Source organism: Chanodichthys erythropterus, chromosome 22 (assembly GCF_024489055.1).
Source record: "Chanodichthys erythropterus isolate Z2021 chromosome 22, ASM2448905v1, whole genome shotgun sequence".
Taxonomy (NCBI): Eukaryota; Metazoa; Chordata; class Actinopteri; order Cypriniformes; family Xenocyprididae; genus Chanodichthys; species Chanodichthys erythropterus.
In genome coordinates, this window is record NC_090242.1 from 29434779 (window position 1) to 29450575 (window position 15797).

At 38.6% G+C, this 15797-nt stretch overlaps 1 protein-coding gene across 3 annotated transcripts in view; it reads right to left on the minus strand.

Annotated features, from left to right (window-relative positions):
• Positions 1-4500: 4500 nt before the first annotated feature.
• Positions 4501-15797, minus strand: part of ssh2b (slingshot protein phosphatase 2b) — a 32634-nt gene continuing 21337 nt past the window's right edge. For all 3 annotated transcript variants that reach the window (XM_067375554.1, XM_067375553.1, XM_067375552.1), the window contains 8 exons: positions 15479-15673; positions 13877-13970; positions 13629-13757; positions 13496-13542; positions 13175-13321; positions 11861-12061; positions 9377-10286; positions 4501-6994 (listed from right to left, as the gene is read on the minus strand). In XM_067375554.1, the coding sequence (XP_067231655.1) occupies positions 5705-6994; positions 9377-10286; positions 11861-12061; positions 13175-13321; positions 13496-13542; positions 13629-13757; positions 13877-13970; positions 15479-15673 (3013 nt within the window). In that variant the 3' untranslated portion in view covers positions 4501-5704. The remainder of the gene's footprint in view (positions 6995-9376; positions 10287-11860; positions 12062-13174; positions 13322-13495; positions 13543-13628; positions 13758-13876; positions 13971-15478; positions 15674-15797) is intronic.

Here is a 15797-nt window from a genome sequence, read left to right on the forward strand (position 1 = left end):
CTTCATACTAAAGTAACGTTAATAATCGCATCCACGAACATGAGTTCTTCCAGACTCCAATCCCTATTCTTTTGCACCATCCGTTGAGATGGAGACCTAGTCCCAAGTTTCCGCTCTAAAACTTAGCGTCATCAAACTATGCCTTTGTTTTGAATAGGCTTCTAGCGACCTCTAGCGGAAAAAAATATCACAAATTGTACCTTTAATTTTGACAGCAAATTTTGATTTAGTTTTAGTCATAGTCTTTTGACTAAAATGGCATTAAGTTTTAGTCATATTTTAGTCATCGGAAATTGTTTTAGTTTTAGTCGACTAAATCTACAGTAGATTTAGGGTGCGTTCACACTTGTAGTTCGGTTCGTTTGGTTTATTTGATTCGGATCAAAGAAGAAAAAAAAAACATTTAGTCCTGGTCCGATTAGCGTTCAGATTGGCAATTTTATCACCGAACCAAAAGATACCGAACCTTAAGGCATAGGGATACATTCACAACGTGATTGGTCGGATTTTATGACGTACTGCCTATTTTGAGACGGAACTTACCGAACATCCATAACAATGCTGTTTTCTGAGGTAAATGCACTCGTTGTGTTTGTGTAGCTGTCCGTAGCCTGCATGTGATGGTATTTTGGCCAGCTGGAAACTCGTGAAGAGTTTATAAAATGTGTAAAGGAGTCAAAACAGCGGCGGGAATCCATCCCTTACACCACAAACGATCTGCTGCGTGGAGACGCGCGTCTGATGCCTGTCATGGGCAAACTCGCGACTATGACGAGAAAAACTGACATACGTGAGGATTCTGTCCATTTTAGGGTCTCGTCTTACTGTTTTTGGTTCATTTACATGTCTTTGGTCAGTGTTGCGTTCATATATCATTCGAATCGCACCAGAGTTCTTTTCAGCGGTCTCGGTCCGCTTGTTTGGTCCGCACCAGGGTTCGGATGGCAGCGTTCACATATGTTCAAATGAACCGCACTAACCAAGCAATCGCACCAGGGTTCGTTTTAATCGAACCAAACATGACAAGAGTGAACGCACCCTTAGTCGACTGAAACCTAATTTAGTTAAATTGTAATGCATTAAGTAAACATTTCTCTAACAATACACAGATGCAATACACTGATATACATCTGATATTCTCCAAACTTATGTTCACTTAAGACAACCAACTGTACTTTACTCGCCAAAGCGAACAGTCAAATAATGTTCTTAGTCTTTCTTTCCTGTGACAGAAGATACAGTACTTTACTATGAATTAAATTGAAATTAAATTAAGTTAAATACAGTTTATTGTGTAAACAAAATAACAGTAATAATAAATAATAATAATAAACCATCCCGAAATACACCGTGACTCTTGTTCTGAAATGTCTGCGATCTGTACTGTAGTTGCAGGCTGCTCATTTAAGTTCAGGTGAGGGATAATAAAATATGTGTTCTTACAACATATTACCGTATAAACATTGTATAGTAAACATTGCCATAATTCATTAACATTATCTCATAAGCAATCGCTTGGTATAAATGTGCGCTATTCATTAATTGCGAAGCAGTCTGAAGTGCTGCTGGACAAGCCTGTAGACGAGCCGCTTTTCCCGCGGTTAGATCAGCACTTTACACTTCAAATGTGCGCATCTTCCACACAGGACAGCAGTCCTGACTGGTTATTTTCCCAAATCGTCCCTCTCTATCATTTTTTGTCTCATTTTTATTTGTCGATGAAAATTAGAGTAGATTTTAGTCATAGTTTTAGTCATTCAAAATGCATTTTTATTTAGTCATCGTCTGTGAAAAAATGTCGTTGACGAAAATTATGACGAAAATTATTTGTCAACGAAATTAAGTTTACGATTAATATATTTGCAATTTGGAATATATATATATATATATTCACCTTATTTGTACGTCTTGCATGACAAAAACACAAAAAGTGTTGTCTCATCAGATTCAGTTATGAATTACATTATTCATATATTAATCAAATAATTGCATATTTTAAATTTAATTAATTACATAAACATGTTGAATAGTTTGCATCAGTGGATATTACTGTCGGTCACTGAATATTTCAATCATAAAATAGTTGTCAAATATTAAATGTTTAGCTTCTAACTCAACACATACTCTTTTACTGCTAAAACGAGCGAATTCGCACCCGTCTTCTGTGAACAGAAAGCCCCGCCTTCTTTGATTTGATTGGCCAGTTCACTCATTCTGACAGTGATGAGCGCTGTTAGACCGCTGAGGCAGACCAGCCTAAAAATGTAACTTTTAAAACTTTTTTTGTCATCCTTAAAACAAACAGAGCGGTGCATAATGGAGTACAGCAGAGCAGCATCAATAATATCAAATATTGGGGGGAACAATTTGGCCATTTCTAATTTTGGGGGGGAATTGTCCCCCTCAATGTCTATGGTGGTTATGGCCCTGGTGGTGGATGAAGTACACAAAATCAAGACTTGATGAAAAGTAATGATACCCAGTCCTTTTTCTTGAGTAAATGTACAAAAGTAGGCGTACTTGATTTTTAATGTACTTAAGTATTACAAGTAATAAATAATGAATGATGGATGTTTATTTGGAGTTTAATTTACTCCATCCTACACCATCGTATCTTTAAACCACACAATGATCAAGTAGACAGCATTAGTCAATAAGGATGAAAGTGCAGACACGCATTGATCTGCATGTAAGAAAACTTTTTATTTTAAAACCAAAACTTGTCATACACTGATAACTACTGCTGATAATTACTGATAATTCAACTGGGCAAACAAGTAAAAATAACAAATATACCATGTATATAGCGATAAGGAATGTGTGTAAAGTGTGTGTTGACAAATATAAACATACAATATAGAAACAGATATATGGAAAATGTGTTAAGATTAAGAACTCTATGCAAACATACTAGTTTTGCATAATTTGAAACTGCTTCGGCAACGGGGAAGATGCATTATTTTAATCTAATGTTTAGTTTTTACCAAAACCTTCCCTGTTCAGATGGTAATATGTCCATAACGTGTACAATATAACATAACATATACGTAACATGTATCCATAATATGACAATAACTTGTCCACATTCAAGCATTACATACAATGAGCTTAAACAGCTTATAGGCCAAGTTCACAAACAACTGACAGTCATGAGTTGAAAAGTGAAGTGAAAAAAGAAGTGATGTGATGTGTAGCCACATATGGTGTACGTGCGGCCATTTGTAAATGAATGTGTCTAGCTTCCAGTGTCCTTCGCTTCTAGTTTTTTTAGCGGTACAAAACAGCTCCTGCTGCTTGATATTGCAAACTGGCTTAGTTACCATATTATTTTAATGTATTGTCATAATTATAAACACTGGTTTGTTGCGCAAAGTTTTACTGTTTACTTCATTATTCTTATTATTTCCCTATAGCAGCTAATGAATCGAAAGTCTCTCACATTCACAAAATAAGGCGGATACAGCAGTCAGACCTGTATTATCAGACCTCGGAAAGTCATAACAGACCAATCACAATCAAGTATTCCAGAGGGCGGTGTTGAATATATTGAATATATTTTAGTTACTAACTATAAATTTAAATAGATGTTAAAACATTGTTAAATGTGAAAATGGCTTGCCATAGAGTATGGGCAGGGGGGTCAAGGCGGTCCTGTCTATTTTCGAAACGGCTGTCGGTGTCGGGCTATTTCTCTCGGGCCGGTGACAGGGCTATAGATTGCAATGGGTGCACTCACCGAGGTCAGGTGGCTGTGAGCACAGCATAAACCACTGCATTCTGCACCTCTGATTTAAGTATACATCAGTTCTGTGGATGTCAGGCATTAACTTTGCTGTAGCCCCCTGCCATTTATTTATACCTTCTGAACAGTCAATAGCTTTTCATGCAGTTTTTTAAGACACCTTTTCACTTTGCAGATGTTAAAGTACTTTTTGTGATAGACCCTTGCCTTTGTCCGCAAACTGAAAGACATACAATTAGACCATTTTGTTTTACTGTATTGTACTGTACCGTTTACTGTAAAAACAGTTTTATTAGGTGTAATACAAAATACTATCTACTAGGACTAAAACACCTACAGACTACATTTGGTAGGTCTAAGCATCAGTTAAACGATTAACTATGTCCTGAACACTATGAAAAACACTATATGAGTAAAACATTTAGATTGATACAGGGTTCCCACTCTTTTTGACCAACAGATCTCAATACTTTCCTTGTCATGTTATTGGATAATGATTATTAATATTATTTATAGAGACTGGACTCACAAAGAGCAATTTCTGTTTATATATATATATATATATATATATATATATATATATATATATATATATATGTATATGAAAAAGAAAATAAATTTTCCATGACATTTTAAGATTACATTTTTAGGCCATTTTTTTTTTTTTTTTAGGACTATGGAAACCTGGTCATAAAATACCCCCCTCCCCCAAAAAATACCAAAAAATACTCTGTGAATTTGAAAATTTCTTTAATTGTCACAGTTTATGCACAATAAAAAGAGAAAATATATTTCCAGTCTTACAACAAACAGAAAGACACATTTCAGTTTTCTTTCTTTCTTTTCTGCACTGTACAACAAACACCCTTACAAGCAACTCTAAATACATACTCTGTGAGCATGCTTCCAAAATACAAACCACAATTTAAAAAAAAACATAAAACAATAATAAAAAGTGCATATTAAAATACCCCATGTTTCTTTTTTGTTGTCCCTTTAATAAAACAGAAAATGCTGAAGAAAGAAACTGCACCAAAAACAGACAGAAAATACACACACACCCATGTTTAAGTATACATATCATACACATCCACAAAATATACATACGCATAATGAGGCCCATAAACTCTACATTCTACGTGTACCACAGAACTGATCCCATTCTCATTAATCCAACATGCATACACAATAATCTCACATCTGTAAGAATTTTACACTCACAATTACATCTCATTCTTTTCTGAACGTATTTAAACACACTCATCTATGGCTCTCCTTCAACCCCAAACACACACACACACACACGCACACACACGCACACACACGCACGCACACGCACGCACACGCACGCACACACACGCACACACACCTCCAGAATCCAATTCAGCAGAGAACATTGTGGGTTTCGTTCATAGACTGACAGGTAAAGGATGAAGTGGTAATGTACTACCATAGTATGCAAAGATCGACCTGATAGACACTGTGCAAAAAGTTTATCAGTCATAGCACTTCATTGTTCCTCCAGAGCAGCAATTTTTTTCTACTCAAATGATGGGTCAGGATTACACAGTTCCTATTTTATGAGCCATCAATCCCACCAAAAACATTCAAATCACATTGTGCTCTAAAATGTCCACATTGTTTGATTTCCGGTTGGATAAGGCCCACTGAGGTATGCGTGGCAAGTTAAACAGATAGTTCAGCCAAAATGACAATTCTGTCATCATTTACTCAACCTCGTGTCAATCCAAAACTGTACGACTTTGTTTCTTATGTGGAATAACAAGACATTTTTAAAAATATCTTCTTTTGGGTTCCACAGAAGAAAATTATACAGGTTTAGACCGAGATAAGGGTGAGTAAATGTTGACAGAATTATCATTTTTGGATGAACTATCCCTTTAAATCACAAATTCACACTTGCAGGCACAAACACGTACACTCATACATACAGAATAAAAGTCACATAGTGTGATAAGGGTTAACAGTTCGTTTCTTCAGCCTCCGCAGGGGATGTGTCCTCCCATATTGTTGGCGTGTTGCCACGGGTATTGAGGCAGGAGCAGGTAACGGGGCGTAACCAGCCTCCTCCTGTTTATCATCCTCCCTCCAACATTGATTGGAGGGTGGAGAGAGTGGCAGTGGCATGCCATCATAGTCACTATATTCCGCATCTTCAGTCTGATCATTATTCTCTGCGTGTCCGAGCGTATGAGATCCAGTGGACGAAACAGGAGGGGCAGAAGAGGAAGGGAGAGCAGGAGTGCAAAGAGGTAAAACACGCTTCTTTTTTGAGGTATCGTCACTGTACGAGTGGGGCCGTGGCTTATTGGTGGGAGCAGGGAGTAAGGCGGGACGACGCAAGTCAAGCTCGCTCAGGTCAATGGGCGAGAGCTCCAAAGACCCAAGCTTGGCCAATGAGGCCGAGCGCTTCATCATTGAGGGTGGGGTCAGTCCAGCCTGCCGGATCCGAGCCTCCACCTCTTTGGTCCTCTCTCGCATAGCCCAGCCCTTTCTTTGCTCCCTCCTTGCCCACGGGAGGGACCTGTCCGAGCAGCCACTCACCTGCCAGAGGAACGCCCCAAGCTCTTTCAGGGTCTCCCAGGTTTCTCTCATGTCCTTTGGACAGCGTCCCAGGGGACAGTCAGAGTCAGTGTAACTCTCCTGCTCGGTGATTCCCTCAAGCCGGAGAAGCACGACTGGAGATGAGCTAGATGAATCTGAATGGCTTTGTCTTGAGTGCGTGAGGCCGGTGTTCCTGTGCTCTCCCTCCCTGAGTCGTCTCTCGCTTTCACTCCCTGTTCTGTCCTCTTCAGCTGAAAGACTCTCATCTTTCTCCATCTTGTCCGTGTTGTTCTGAGGCTGGTGATGGTGTGTTGACACAGTGCTTGGATCAGGTGTGAGGTGTGTGTGGGATGAGGTCTCCTCAGTTTTCTCTCTGCTGCTGGTGTTGACGGGGGAGCGTAGCGAGGGAGATGCGGGGGCCGAGGACACCTGTGCCACTGACAAGACCACCTGCTTGATCTTCTGCTCCAGCTCCCTGGTGGCTCGGCGCACGGTGCCCTTTGGCCAATCATTCCCATGCTCCACCTTCTCGGTTTCAGCTTCTGCTGATGTGGCTGGAGTGAACTCCTCTTCCTCACTGCTGCTACAGGAAACAGGTTGGCTGGTAGGAAGGGGGGGAGGGGTTACACTGTGCTGTATGGACTCCATTTCTGAAACTATGTTATGGACTGAGACACTGCAGCTCTCCTGTAGCAGAAACACAGGGACATGGGGTGGTCATTTGAATTGAATATGTACATTCATTATTTTGTGATTTAAAGGGTTAGTTCACCCCCAAATTAAAATTGGGTGAACTAATTAAGATATCTTTGATTAAATCTGATGGCTCAATGAGACCACCATTGCCAGCAAGATAATTAACACTTTCAATGCCCAGAAAGCAACTAAAGACATATTTAAAACAGTTCATGTGACTACGGTGGTTCAACCTTAATGTTATGAAGCAACTTTTTGTGCGCCAAAAAAACAAAACAAAATATCGACTTTATTCAACAATATCTAGTGATGAGCGATTTCAAAACACTGCTTCATGAAACTTGGAAGTTTTACTAACCTTTTTTTTTCTTTTCAAATCAGTGGTTCAGAGCATGTATCAAACTGCCAAAGTCATGTGGTTTCAGTAAACGAGGCTTTGTCAAGTCATAAGTGTTTCGAAATTTCAACTTTGGCAGTTTGATACGCGCTCCGAACCACTGATTCGAAACAAGATTCGTAAAGCTTCGAAGTTTCATGAAGCAGTGTTTTAAAATCGCCCATTGCTAGACATTGTTAAATAAAGTTATTATTTTGTTTTTTTGGGGCCCAAAATGTATTCTCATCACTTCGTAACATTAAGGTTGAACCGCTGTAGTCACATGAACAGTTTTAAATACGTCTTTAGTAGCTTTCTGGGCATCTGAAAGTGTTAATTATCTTGCTGTCAATGGAGGCCTCACTGAGGCATCAGATTTTATCAAAAATATCTTAATTTGTGTTCTGAAGATCTTACAGGTGTGGAACGACATGAGGGTTAGTAATAAATGACAGAATTTTCATTTTTGGGTGAACTAACCCTTTAAAGGTGAAGTGTATAATTTCTTTGCCTCTAGTGGCACAAAGAAGAAATGAAAAAATAAGTCGATAAAATGTGAACAATGCTTGCCCGTGCTAAACCTTGATACTAGGGTGTTGCCAGGGAGTTACCATGTGATTGCTATGGCATTCTGGGTGGTGGAGTAAATTCATAGACGCATAGATGCAGACGTTAGCTTAAGGTGATGATACACGGGGCAACTTTTTGAGCAATGCTGCCGGGCAATGTTGTTGCTTGGGCACTTTCCAATTGAGAATGGGGAACAAATTTTGATCTAAAGTATCCAGATAGAAATTTGTTGCCCATTTTCAATGGGAAAGTGCCCAACCAACATTGCTCAACAACATTGCCTGGCAACATTGCTCTGTGTATCATCACCTTTAGAGAATAAAAGAAAACATGTTTCTCTGGTCAGTCAGATGACTGGCTTGTATTACTGAACCCGTAAGTAATTTGTTACATTTAATAAAAGAGTCACAGTGGCTTTCCCAGTGATTCCAACTTCCATTTGCATTTATATTTCGTGCCAATTTTTTCCAGAAGCGACCATTTTGTTCTTTTGAACACATCGGATGGAAACGCAGCTTTATTCACAAGTTGCTTTCAGATTTTTGGTATAAATGAAATTCGTATCTGGGATGGAAGCAGATAGTGTTAAGGATTGGTTATAGGATTGGTGTTCTTTTAGTTTAAATGGGAACATGAAACTGGAATGTATAAAAGCATTTTAAATGTCACAAAATTACACACTTCACCATTCACTATACATGTGCATAAAACTCCAATGCAACTTCAGCAGATTGATCAACACCATGACAGATGAATGATCCCATGCAACATTTCTCATCAACAGTGGGTGGCAGTGTGGGGCATGAGATTTCACTCAAACATGGTTATGGTGAGACACGGTATGGGAACGGATCCTGATTTTAATAAAGTTTGACACTTACTCTCTGGAACATTATTCCCTTGCTGCAGGACGATAACATAATATTAAGACAGATTCATTTAAAGATTTGTCCAGCTATCTAAATAAGCATTTAAAATCATTCATAGAGATTTATTTCACTGATAGTTAACACTGTGATTTTGTTTATTTCTCCAAGTAAGAAATGAATTAAACACAAGTTTAGGATTTTAGCACATTAATACATCATTATATACGTTAAAGTTTATGAAAAAGAGTTTATCTGATTCTTTAAACGGACAAGCCATGTCATCATTTACTCACCCTGTTGTTCCAAACATGTATGACTTACTTTCTTCTGCAAAAATAAATGAAGGTATACAAGATATACAATGAAAGTCAATGGAGTACTATTGTTCCCCACTGACTTTCATGTTATAGACAATATTCAAAATATCTATTTGTGTCCCATAGAAGAAAGCACAGGTTGTACAGGTTTGGAATGTCATGAGGGTGAGTAAATAATGACATAATTTTCAATCCTACTATGGGAAGTTACTGAAATGGCATAATCCCCCCAGTCCCTTACCTTTTTCTGTTCCTCCTCTTTGATAGGGTTGTCAGGAAGTAGCCGTTTGGTCTCTACACTTGGACTTTTGTCCCGAGGTGCCTGCTGCACCGCCTGCTCAGAAGTCCCGCGGATCTGGCCCTCCTGAGAAAGGCCCTGGAACTTCTCTCTGGCACTGAAGAAGTCAATGCGGTCTGTGCTTAGAGTCGAGGGAGGGGTGGTAGAGAGCTCAGCTCTGTGTAATGTGGCACTGGGGTGTTGGTCTTCATCACTGCTGTGACTTAACCCCGCACAGTCCGTCTCCGTGTTAGGCACTTGCTGGCTGAGATCCTGCAGCCCTGAAGAGTCTGGGGCCTGTGTGCATGGCTCAGGAGTCCTACTCCTAACGTTCACAGATGAGAGCACCTTTGGACTAGACTTCTCCAAAGGCACAAGATTGGACACCTCAAGCTGCTCAGGCAGTACTTGATTGGCCTTTGCATCTGAGAGAAGCCTGGGTGACGAGGGTGGGTGATGTACAGCTGCGGGTGGATGAGGACGACCCAGTGAGACCGCCTCAGCAACGGTCACAGAGGTGACATCAGATCTAGCCTCTGGGACCACAGTGGCAGCCCTGGGTCTGGGGATGGAGGGGGTCTCTGTGGGTTTATGGAGGTTGTCATCAAGGTTCCCCAGACCGTTGTAAATGTGAGTATCTGGCCAGGATGTCGTATCGGGCTCCGCCTGCTCCTTAACTCCAGTAGCATTGGCTGAGATGGGTGTGAGAGTCTGCAGTAGCTCATGTATTGAAGGTGACGTCTGGCCGAAGGTCTGGTTGCGGGAATTGGAGCGTCCGAGAGACTGTGCAGCAGTGGCCTTACAGAGCGGCTCATGGTGCTCCGACAGATCACTATCCGAATGGGAACGCCACAACTTATTGTGTCTCTGTTTGCTATTATGGAGAAAAGGAAAGATTGAGTAAACAAAACATGCAGGGAGTGGCAATAACTAATAAAATCAAAAAGGAGGCATATGTTTATGAAACTAACCATCAGTGGAGCAATGAATAAAAGAACTAGAGGTGTACAATGCATTTTGGTGGCTGATATATTGTTTGATAATAAATATGGAAAACTGATTATTGATACAGAAAGTCGAATTACAGATGATAATTCTAACTGATAAAGTGTGACCGTATAGTTTCTTGCTGTATTGTTTTTTGTAGTGTGCATGCAAGACCTAACCAGTCTCATACGTCAACGTGCATGTGTGCGCATAGTGTGAGCTGAAAGAATACCATGTTTTTAGCCTAGTTGACATCGCTGTGGTTGTCAACTTGCATTGTGTTTGGGCTAGTTTTAAGTGGGATCATCTTCTGTAAGTAACAACATGCCATTTTCATACTCTGTATGTTTCATGCTGCACAAACTGTTGATTGCTGGTTATGTTGTCAGGCCAGAAATTCCACAGTGCATTCCTAAGATAATAAGTTTAACATTTTGCTGTAAAAATATGATGCTGTTTTTGAAGCAAACTACTAATGAATTATAACATAGTCCTGCAGAAGAACAAAGAGACAATCATGGCACATTTGTATTATTTCACACCCTCTGCTCTAATCAGCTGAGTAACTATTGACTGTAACAACACATTTACAGACTTACAGTACACATATGACAGCTTGCAGGATAAGACAGAGAAATGTAAACTGTGCTATAAATAACTACCAAACATTCACTGGCGGTTTTGTTCATCTTAAAAGGGTCATACCATGGCATTACTAGAGTCTTCAATCAGTCACATGATCCTTCAGAAATCATTTTAATATGCTGTTTTCTTTTCTTCTTATTATTTTTCCAGTGTTGAAGGCAGTTGTGCTTCTCATTGTTTGTGGAGTTGAAACCATGATATGTGTTTATTCAGGTTTCTTTGATAAATAGAAAGTTTAAAAGAACAGCATTTATTTGAAATTCAAATGCCTTTACTGTCACATATTTGATCAATGTATTGCATCCTTGCTGAATCAAAGTTGTGTATGAGGCAAATAAGTGTTTGAACTGTTTAAAGGGTCAGAGAGAAGATAGAAAATGATGTAAATATAAAGAATTATGTAAATATAAACTATAAACTGTATTATATTATTCATTTAACAATATTTCACAGCTTGAGAGGTTTTGTTAGACCTAAAAACATGAATAGCCCCATTCATTAATTTTACAGGAAGTGCAAAGTGCATTGTGTTGCCCCACCCACACCAAAGCCCACATGCACAAAACTACAACCTCTGAGACGCAAAGACACGATCAAAGATGCATATGTTACTAAGTGGAATGTGGTCGAACAGCCACTGTAACTTCTCAAAGAATACAATTAGAGCCCTATAATCAACTGTGAAAAGAACAGTGTCATCAGAATGGAGGTGAACGTGTCTACATTTATTTGAGTGAGTGGCATACTTGCATGTTTAAATATTTTTAATGCACAGACATTTCCTGCTATTCACAAACATTCAACTGACATATTTACCTGGCCATCAGGATTCCCTGATACTCTTCCAGCTGTCTCATGAACGATGGGTTGGGTTTGGTGACGGCCCTCCGCTCTTTTACATACTCAAAGGCCTGCTCCAGGTCCCAGCCGTACTCCTTCATGGCATATGCGATCACAGTGGAGGCCGAACGACTGACACCCATCTTACAATGCACCAGACACTTTGCCCCTGCTTTCCTGTAGGTATCAGATTAGTCTTTTGTTAAAAGATGGATGTAGTGCTGCTAGTACTGTCAACATGACACATGTTGGTAAAGCAAAACTAAAACACAGGTTAACAATGAATTTGAATTAAGACTTTATCTGAAACCAAGGAGGAGAGAGAAAGAAAGAGAAACTTTGAACCTGAAATTACGATTTATTTATACAAATTCTGTGCTCACATTATATCAGAGTGACTGTAATTTTGAGTTTATGACTAAAAACAACTTGGAAACTGTTGAAAGTTCTGATTTCTCCAGCATTTCTTTTGATCATCTGTTTATCCTTATGAATTTTCTGGCTGTTATTTGATTTCTATGTTTCTTATTCATTTGGATCGTGAGCATTTGCATTGCTCATTGGTTTCCTTGTATAAAAAAAAAAAAAAAAAAAAAATGAATTGTGAAGTCATATTTAAAGAATGGCAGCAGCAAAATGGCAGCAATTTCAACAGTAAAAGCTAGTTAGATACCTCAACACATTTTAATAAGCCATTTTATTATAGACAGTGTTCCAGCATTTGTGCTCCAGTGCTATTTTTGCTCTTTTTTTAAGTGCATATAAAAGATGAATTAATTAGGGTTGCACAGCATACTGAAAAATGTTGCTTGCTTCAATAGCACTGTTAAGTGCAATCTCAAAATGATTTTCCATTTTTCATTCTGTACATTACAATGTTGTGATGCCTAAATCAACTTGTAGCTTTTTAAACAGTGTATGTTTTACTATAGATTTATTTTAATACTTTGAATTATTTATATATTTATTTATTATATTAGATTTATAGTAATATTTAATAGAATAATGATAATAATAATTGTATTAGTCAGTTATATTTTATTGCCAGAATTTTAATATCGCTATATCCCTATTTTTAGTTATAAAGTACTTTTCTGCTATTAATGGATCAAATATAAGCATTACTAAAATGTTTCAAAGTAAAATCTCAGGATTGTCAACTCATAAATTGTGGTATTTCTGATATAACAAACGTAGCATAAGAAGTCTGAAACAACTTTATATCAATTACATCTAGAACACCAGCACATACTACTCCAAAGAGAGCATTAGGAGGTTATTCCTACTCACTTGGCTCTAGAAATGAACTTGTAAGTGTCATTCCAGTAAGCCAGCAAGTCTGTGGCCTCTTCGTCGTAAACCCGGATATTGTGGTACTCAAATAGCCCTGGAAAGAAGTTGTCGATCTCCCGCGTCACATTAAGGATGTATTGCACCCTGATGGTAAACACAAAGACATAACTGAAAATCTGTATAATCATTAATGCCAGGAACAGACTTCAAAGAGAATATAAAAGGTAACAGGTTTATGGCTAAAACAACAAACTAGCTTCTACCACAGGTATTATAGGCATGAGAGTGTTTTCAGACGAGGACATCTACAAAGCTCACCCGCTGTTTTGTAGTTCTTCCAGATTAGATGCATTCCATTCAGAACCCTATAATTAGATACAATTCAAAAATGACTGATGGTACAATGTAACTGAAATGTATGATTAAAATGTGTGGGTGACATCATTCTCACCAGGTAAACATGCTCAAAAATCTCTGTGGGCCTGTCCATCTGTCCCAAGATGACGATCATCTCATTATCAATGTACTCCTTAAACTCCCGTAGGTTACACACCATCTGCATCTCCAGCTCCGTGCGTATCTAAACAGGAGTGTGTGTGTGTGTGCAGGTACAGCGTGAGCCGAGTACACGTGAGAAAATTCTACAGAACTAATAAATCATTCAGGAAGTGATTTTTAGGATGTGTATTTGCATCATACATCTTTTGAGGTCACGTTCTCAAGGTCCTTCTGCATCATGATCTCTCTCAAACGATTCTTGATGAGTCTTTCTGTTCTTTCTCGCTCAGTTGGCCTGGAGACACAAGGTAAAAAGAAAAATAAACTTTCACTATTCTGTTAAAGCTGTCACATCCTCCAAAACCACTCAAAAAAAAAAAAAAAAAATGTTTTGTTCAAATCTAACACACATCCACTCGTACAACTTTGCAGGCCAAAGATATGATTAATGAATAATATTTGGAGAAAGTGTCTTATTTTAAAGTGCCCCTATTATGCTAGGTTACTAATTTTGTTTTGGAGGTCTTCTACAAAAGGGTTTCATGCATCCAGGGTCAAAAACACTTTCATTTTCTCATAAAATACATTGCAGCATCACCTCTTTTCTCACAGTGTCTGAAATGGTTTGATCAAGGATCCAGTCTCTCTAAACCCCTTCTTTTACGAAAGCCTGCTCTGCTCTGATTGGTCAGAAAGCCCAGTCTGTTGTGACTGGTTTGCTTACAGTGTGTGTCAGAAACAAAACATTCATTACCATAAATTATATTTGCGGGCAGCCAATGAAGACCATATGTGGGCATTATGCAAATTAGTTACAAACCTACGTAGGTTGGTGAAGGAAAGCTGGAATTACTGTCAGATTATTTAAAAGGGTGATATTTTGCCATTTTTACAAGATGTAAAATAAGTCTCTGATATCTCCAGAGTGTGTATGTGAAGTTTTAGCTCAAAATACCCCACAGATCATTTTTTATAGCATGTTAAATTTGTCACTTTTTGAGAGTGAGCAAAAACGCTCCGTTTTTGTGTTTCCCTCTAAATGCAAATGAGCTGCTGTTCCTAAGCAGAGGGCGGAGTTTCAAGAGCTGCTGTTAGCACATAGTGTTAGCAGTGCTGATAACCTCATGAAGACTCACTGGAAATGGCAGAAACTGTTCAGCCTTTTATGTTCAAACCAGAGTCAGACAATGATGGAGAGACTCAAGAACTGACAACATGTAGAATGCAACAGGATGTTTCTAAATGATTAGTTGCTTAATTTATGTAGGTGAAGTGGCATATCATGATAATCTATAAATAACTCATGTGGGAACTTTTTTTAATATGCCTATAGAGCCAGAGTATATGCTGCATGAAGACAGAACAGGTATAATTTAGTTTAATTATGGTTATAACTTAAGTTGGTATCTTCCTTGCTGTAGTCCCTACCAGCCGTTTGTTGTAGTCCTTAAACAGAATTCTTTAAAAGAAAATATCTTCCTTTGCAGATGTTGTTTATGCTCAAACAGCAACATTACAAACTAACTAAAGTTAAAAAAGTGAAATCATAATCAACCACCCCTTTAAGACATGTTTATTCAGGCAGTTTCTGTCTTTTGGGAGACAATAACTTAATTTGTCGATCATTTTGATGATTTTGAAAAGCAGACCTTTTAAATTCACAATCAGCTATATTACACACTACATAAAAGGTGATATTTGAAAAAGCATAACGGTGGCACTTTAAAAAATAAAGCCTCATGATCCTTCAAAACTGGCTTCAATTCGCTCAAATTGCAGGATCATTGACAAATTAGTACTCACACATCAGAGAAAAGCACGGGCGAGTCTGCGCGGTGGGACTGCACATCCTTCATGGCATTCCATTCGTTAATGCAGGCCTGATCTGAGGACACCCGGCTCTGGTAGTAACTCACCCAGGTCAGGAAGAGGCTGCCTGGGAAGTAGTTATGACAGCGGGCCACTTCACAGGCCTTATGAAGAGACTGCAGGGCTGACCTGAGAGAAAGAAGTGCTCCATGTCAAAACATGTCACCATATCAAAGTTGTAATGTACAATAAAAAAAATAAAAAAACAGTGGTGAACCATTGAAAATTCGAAATACTTATGACGTAACTAAGC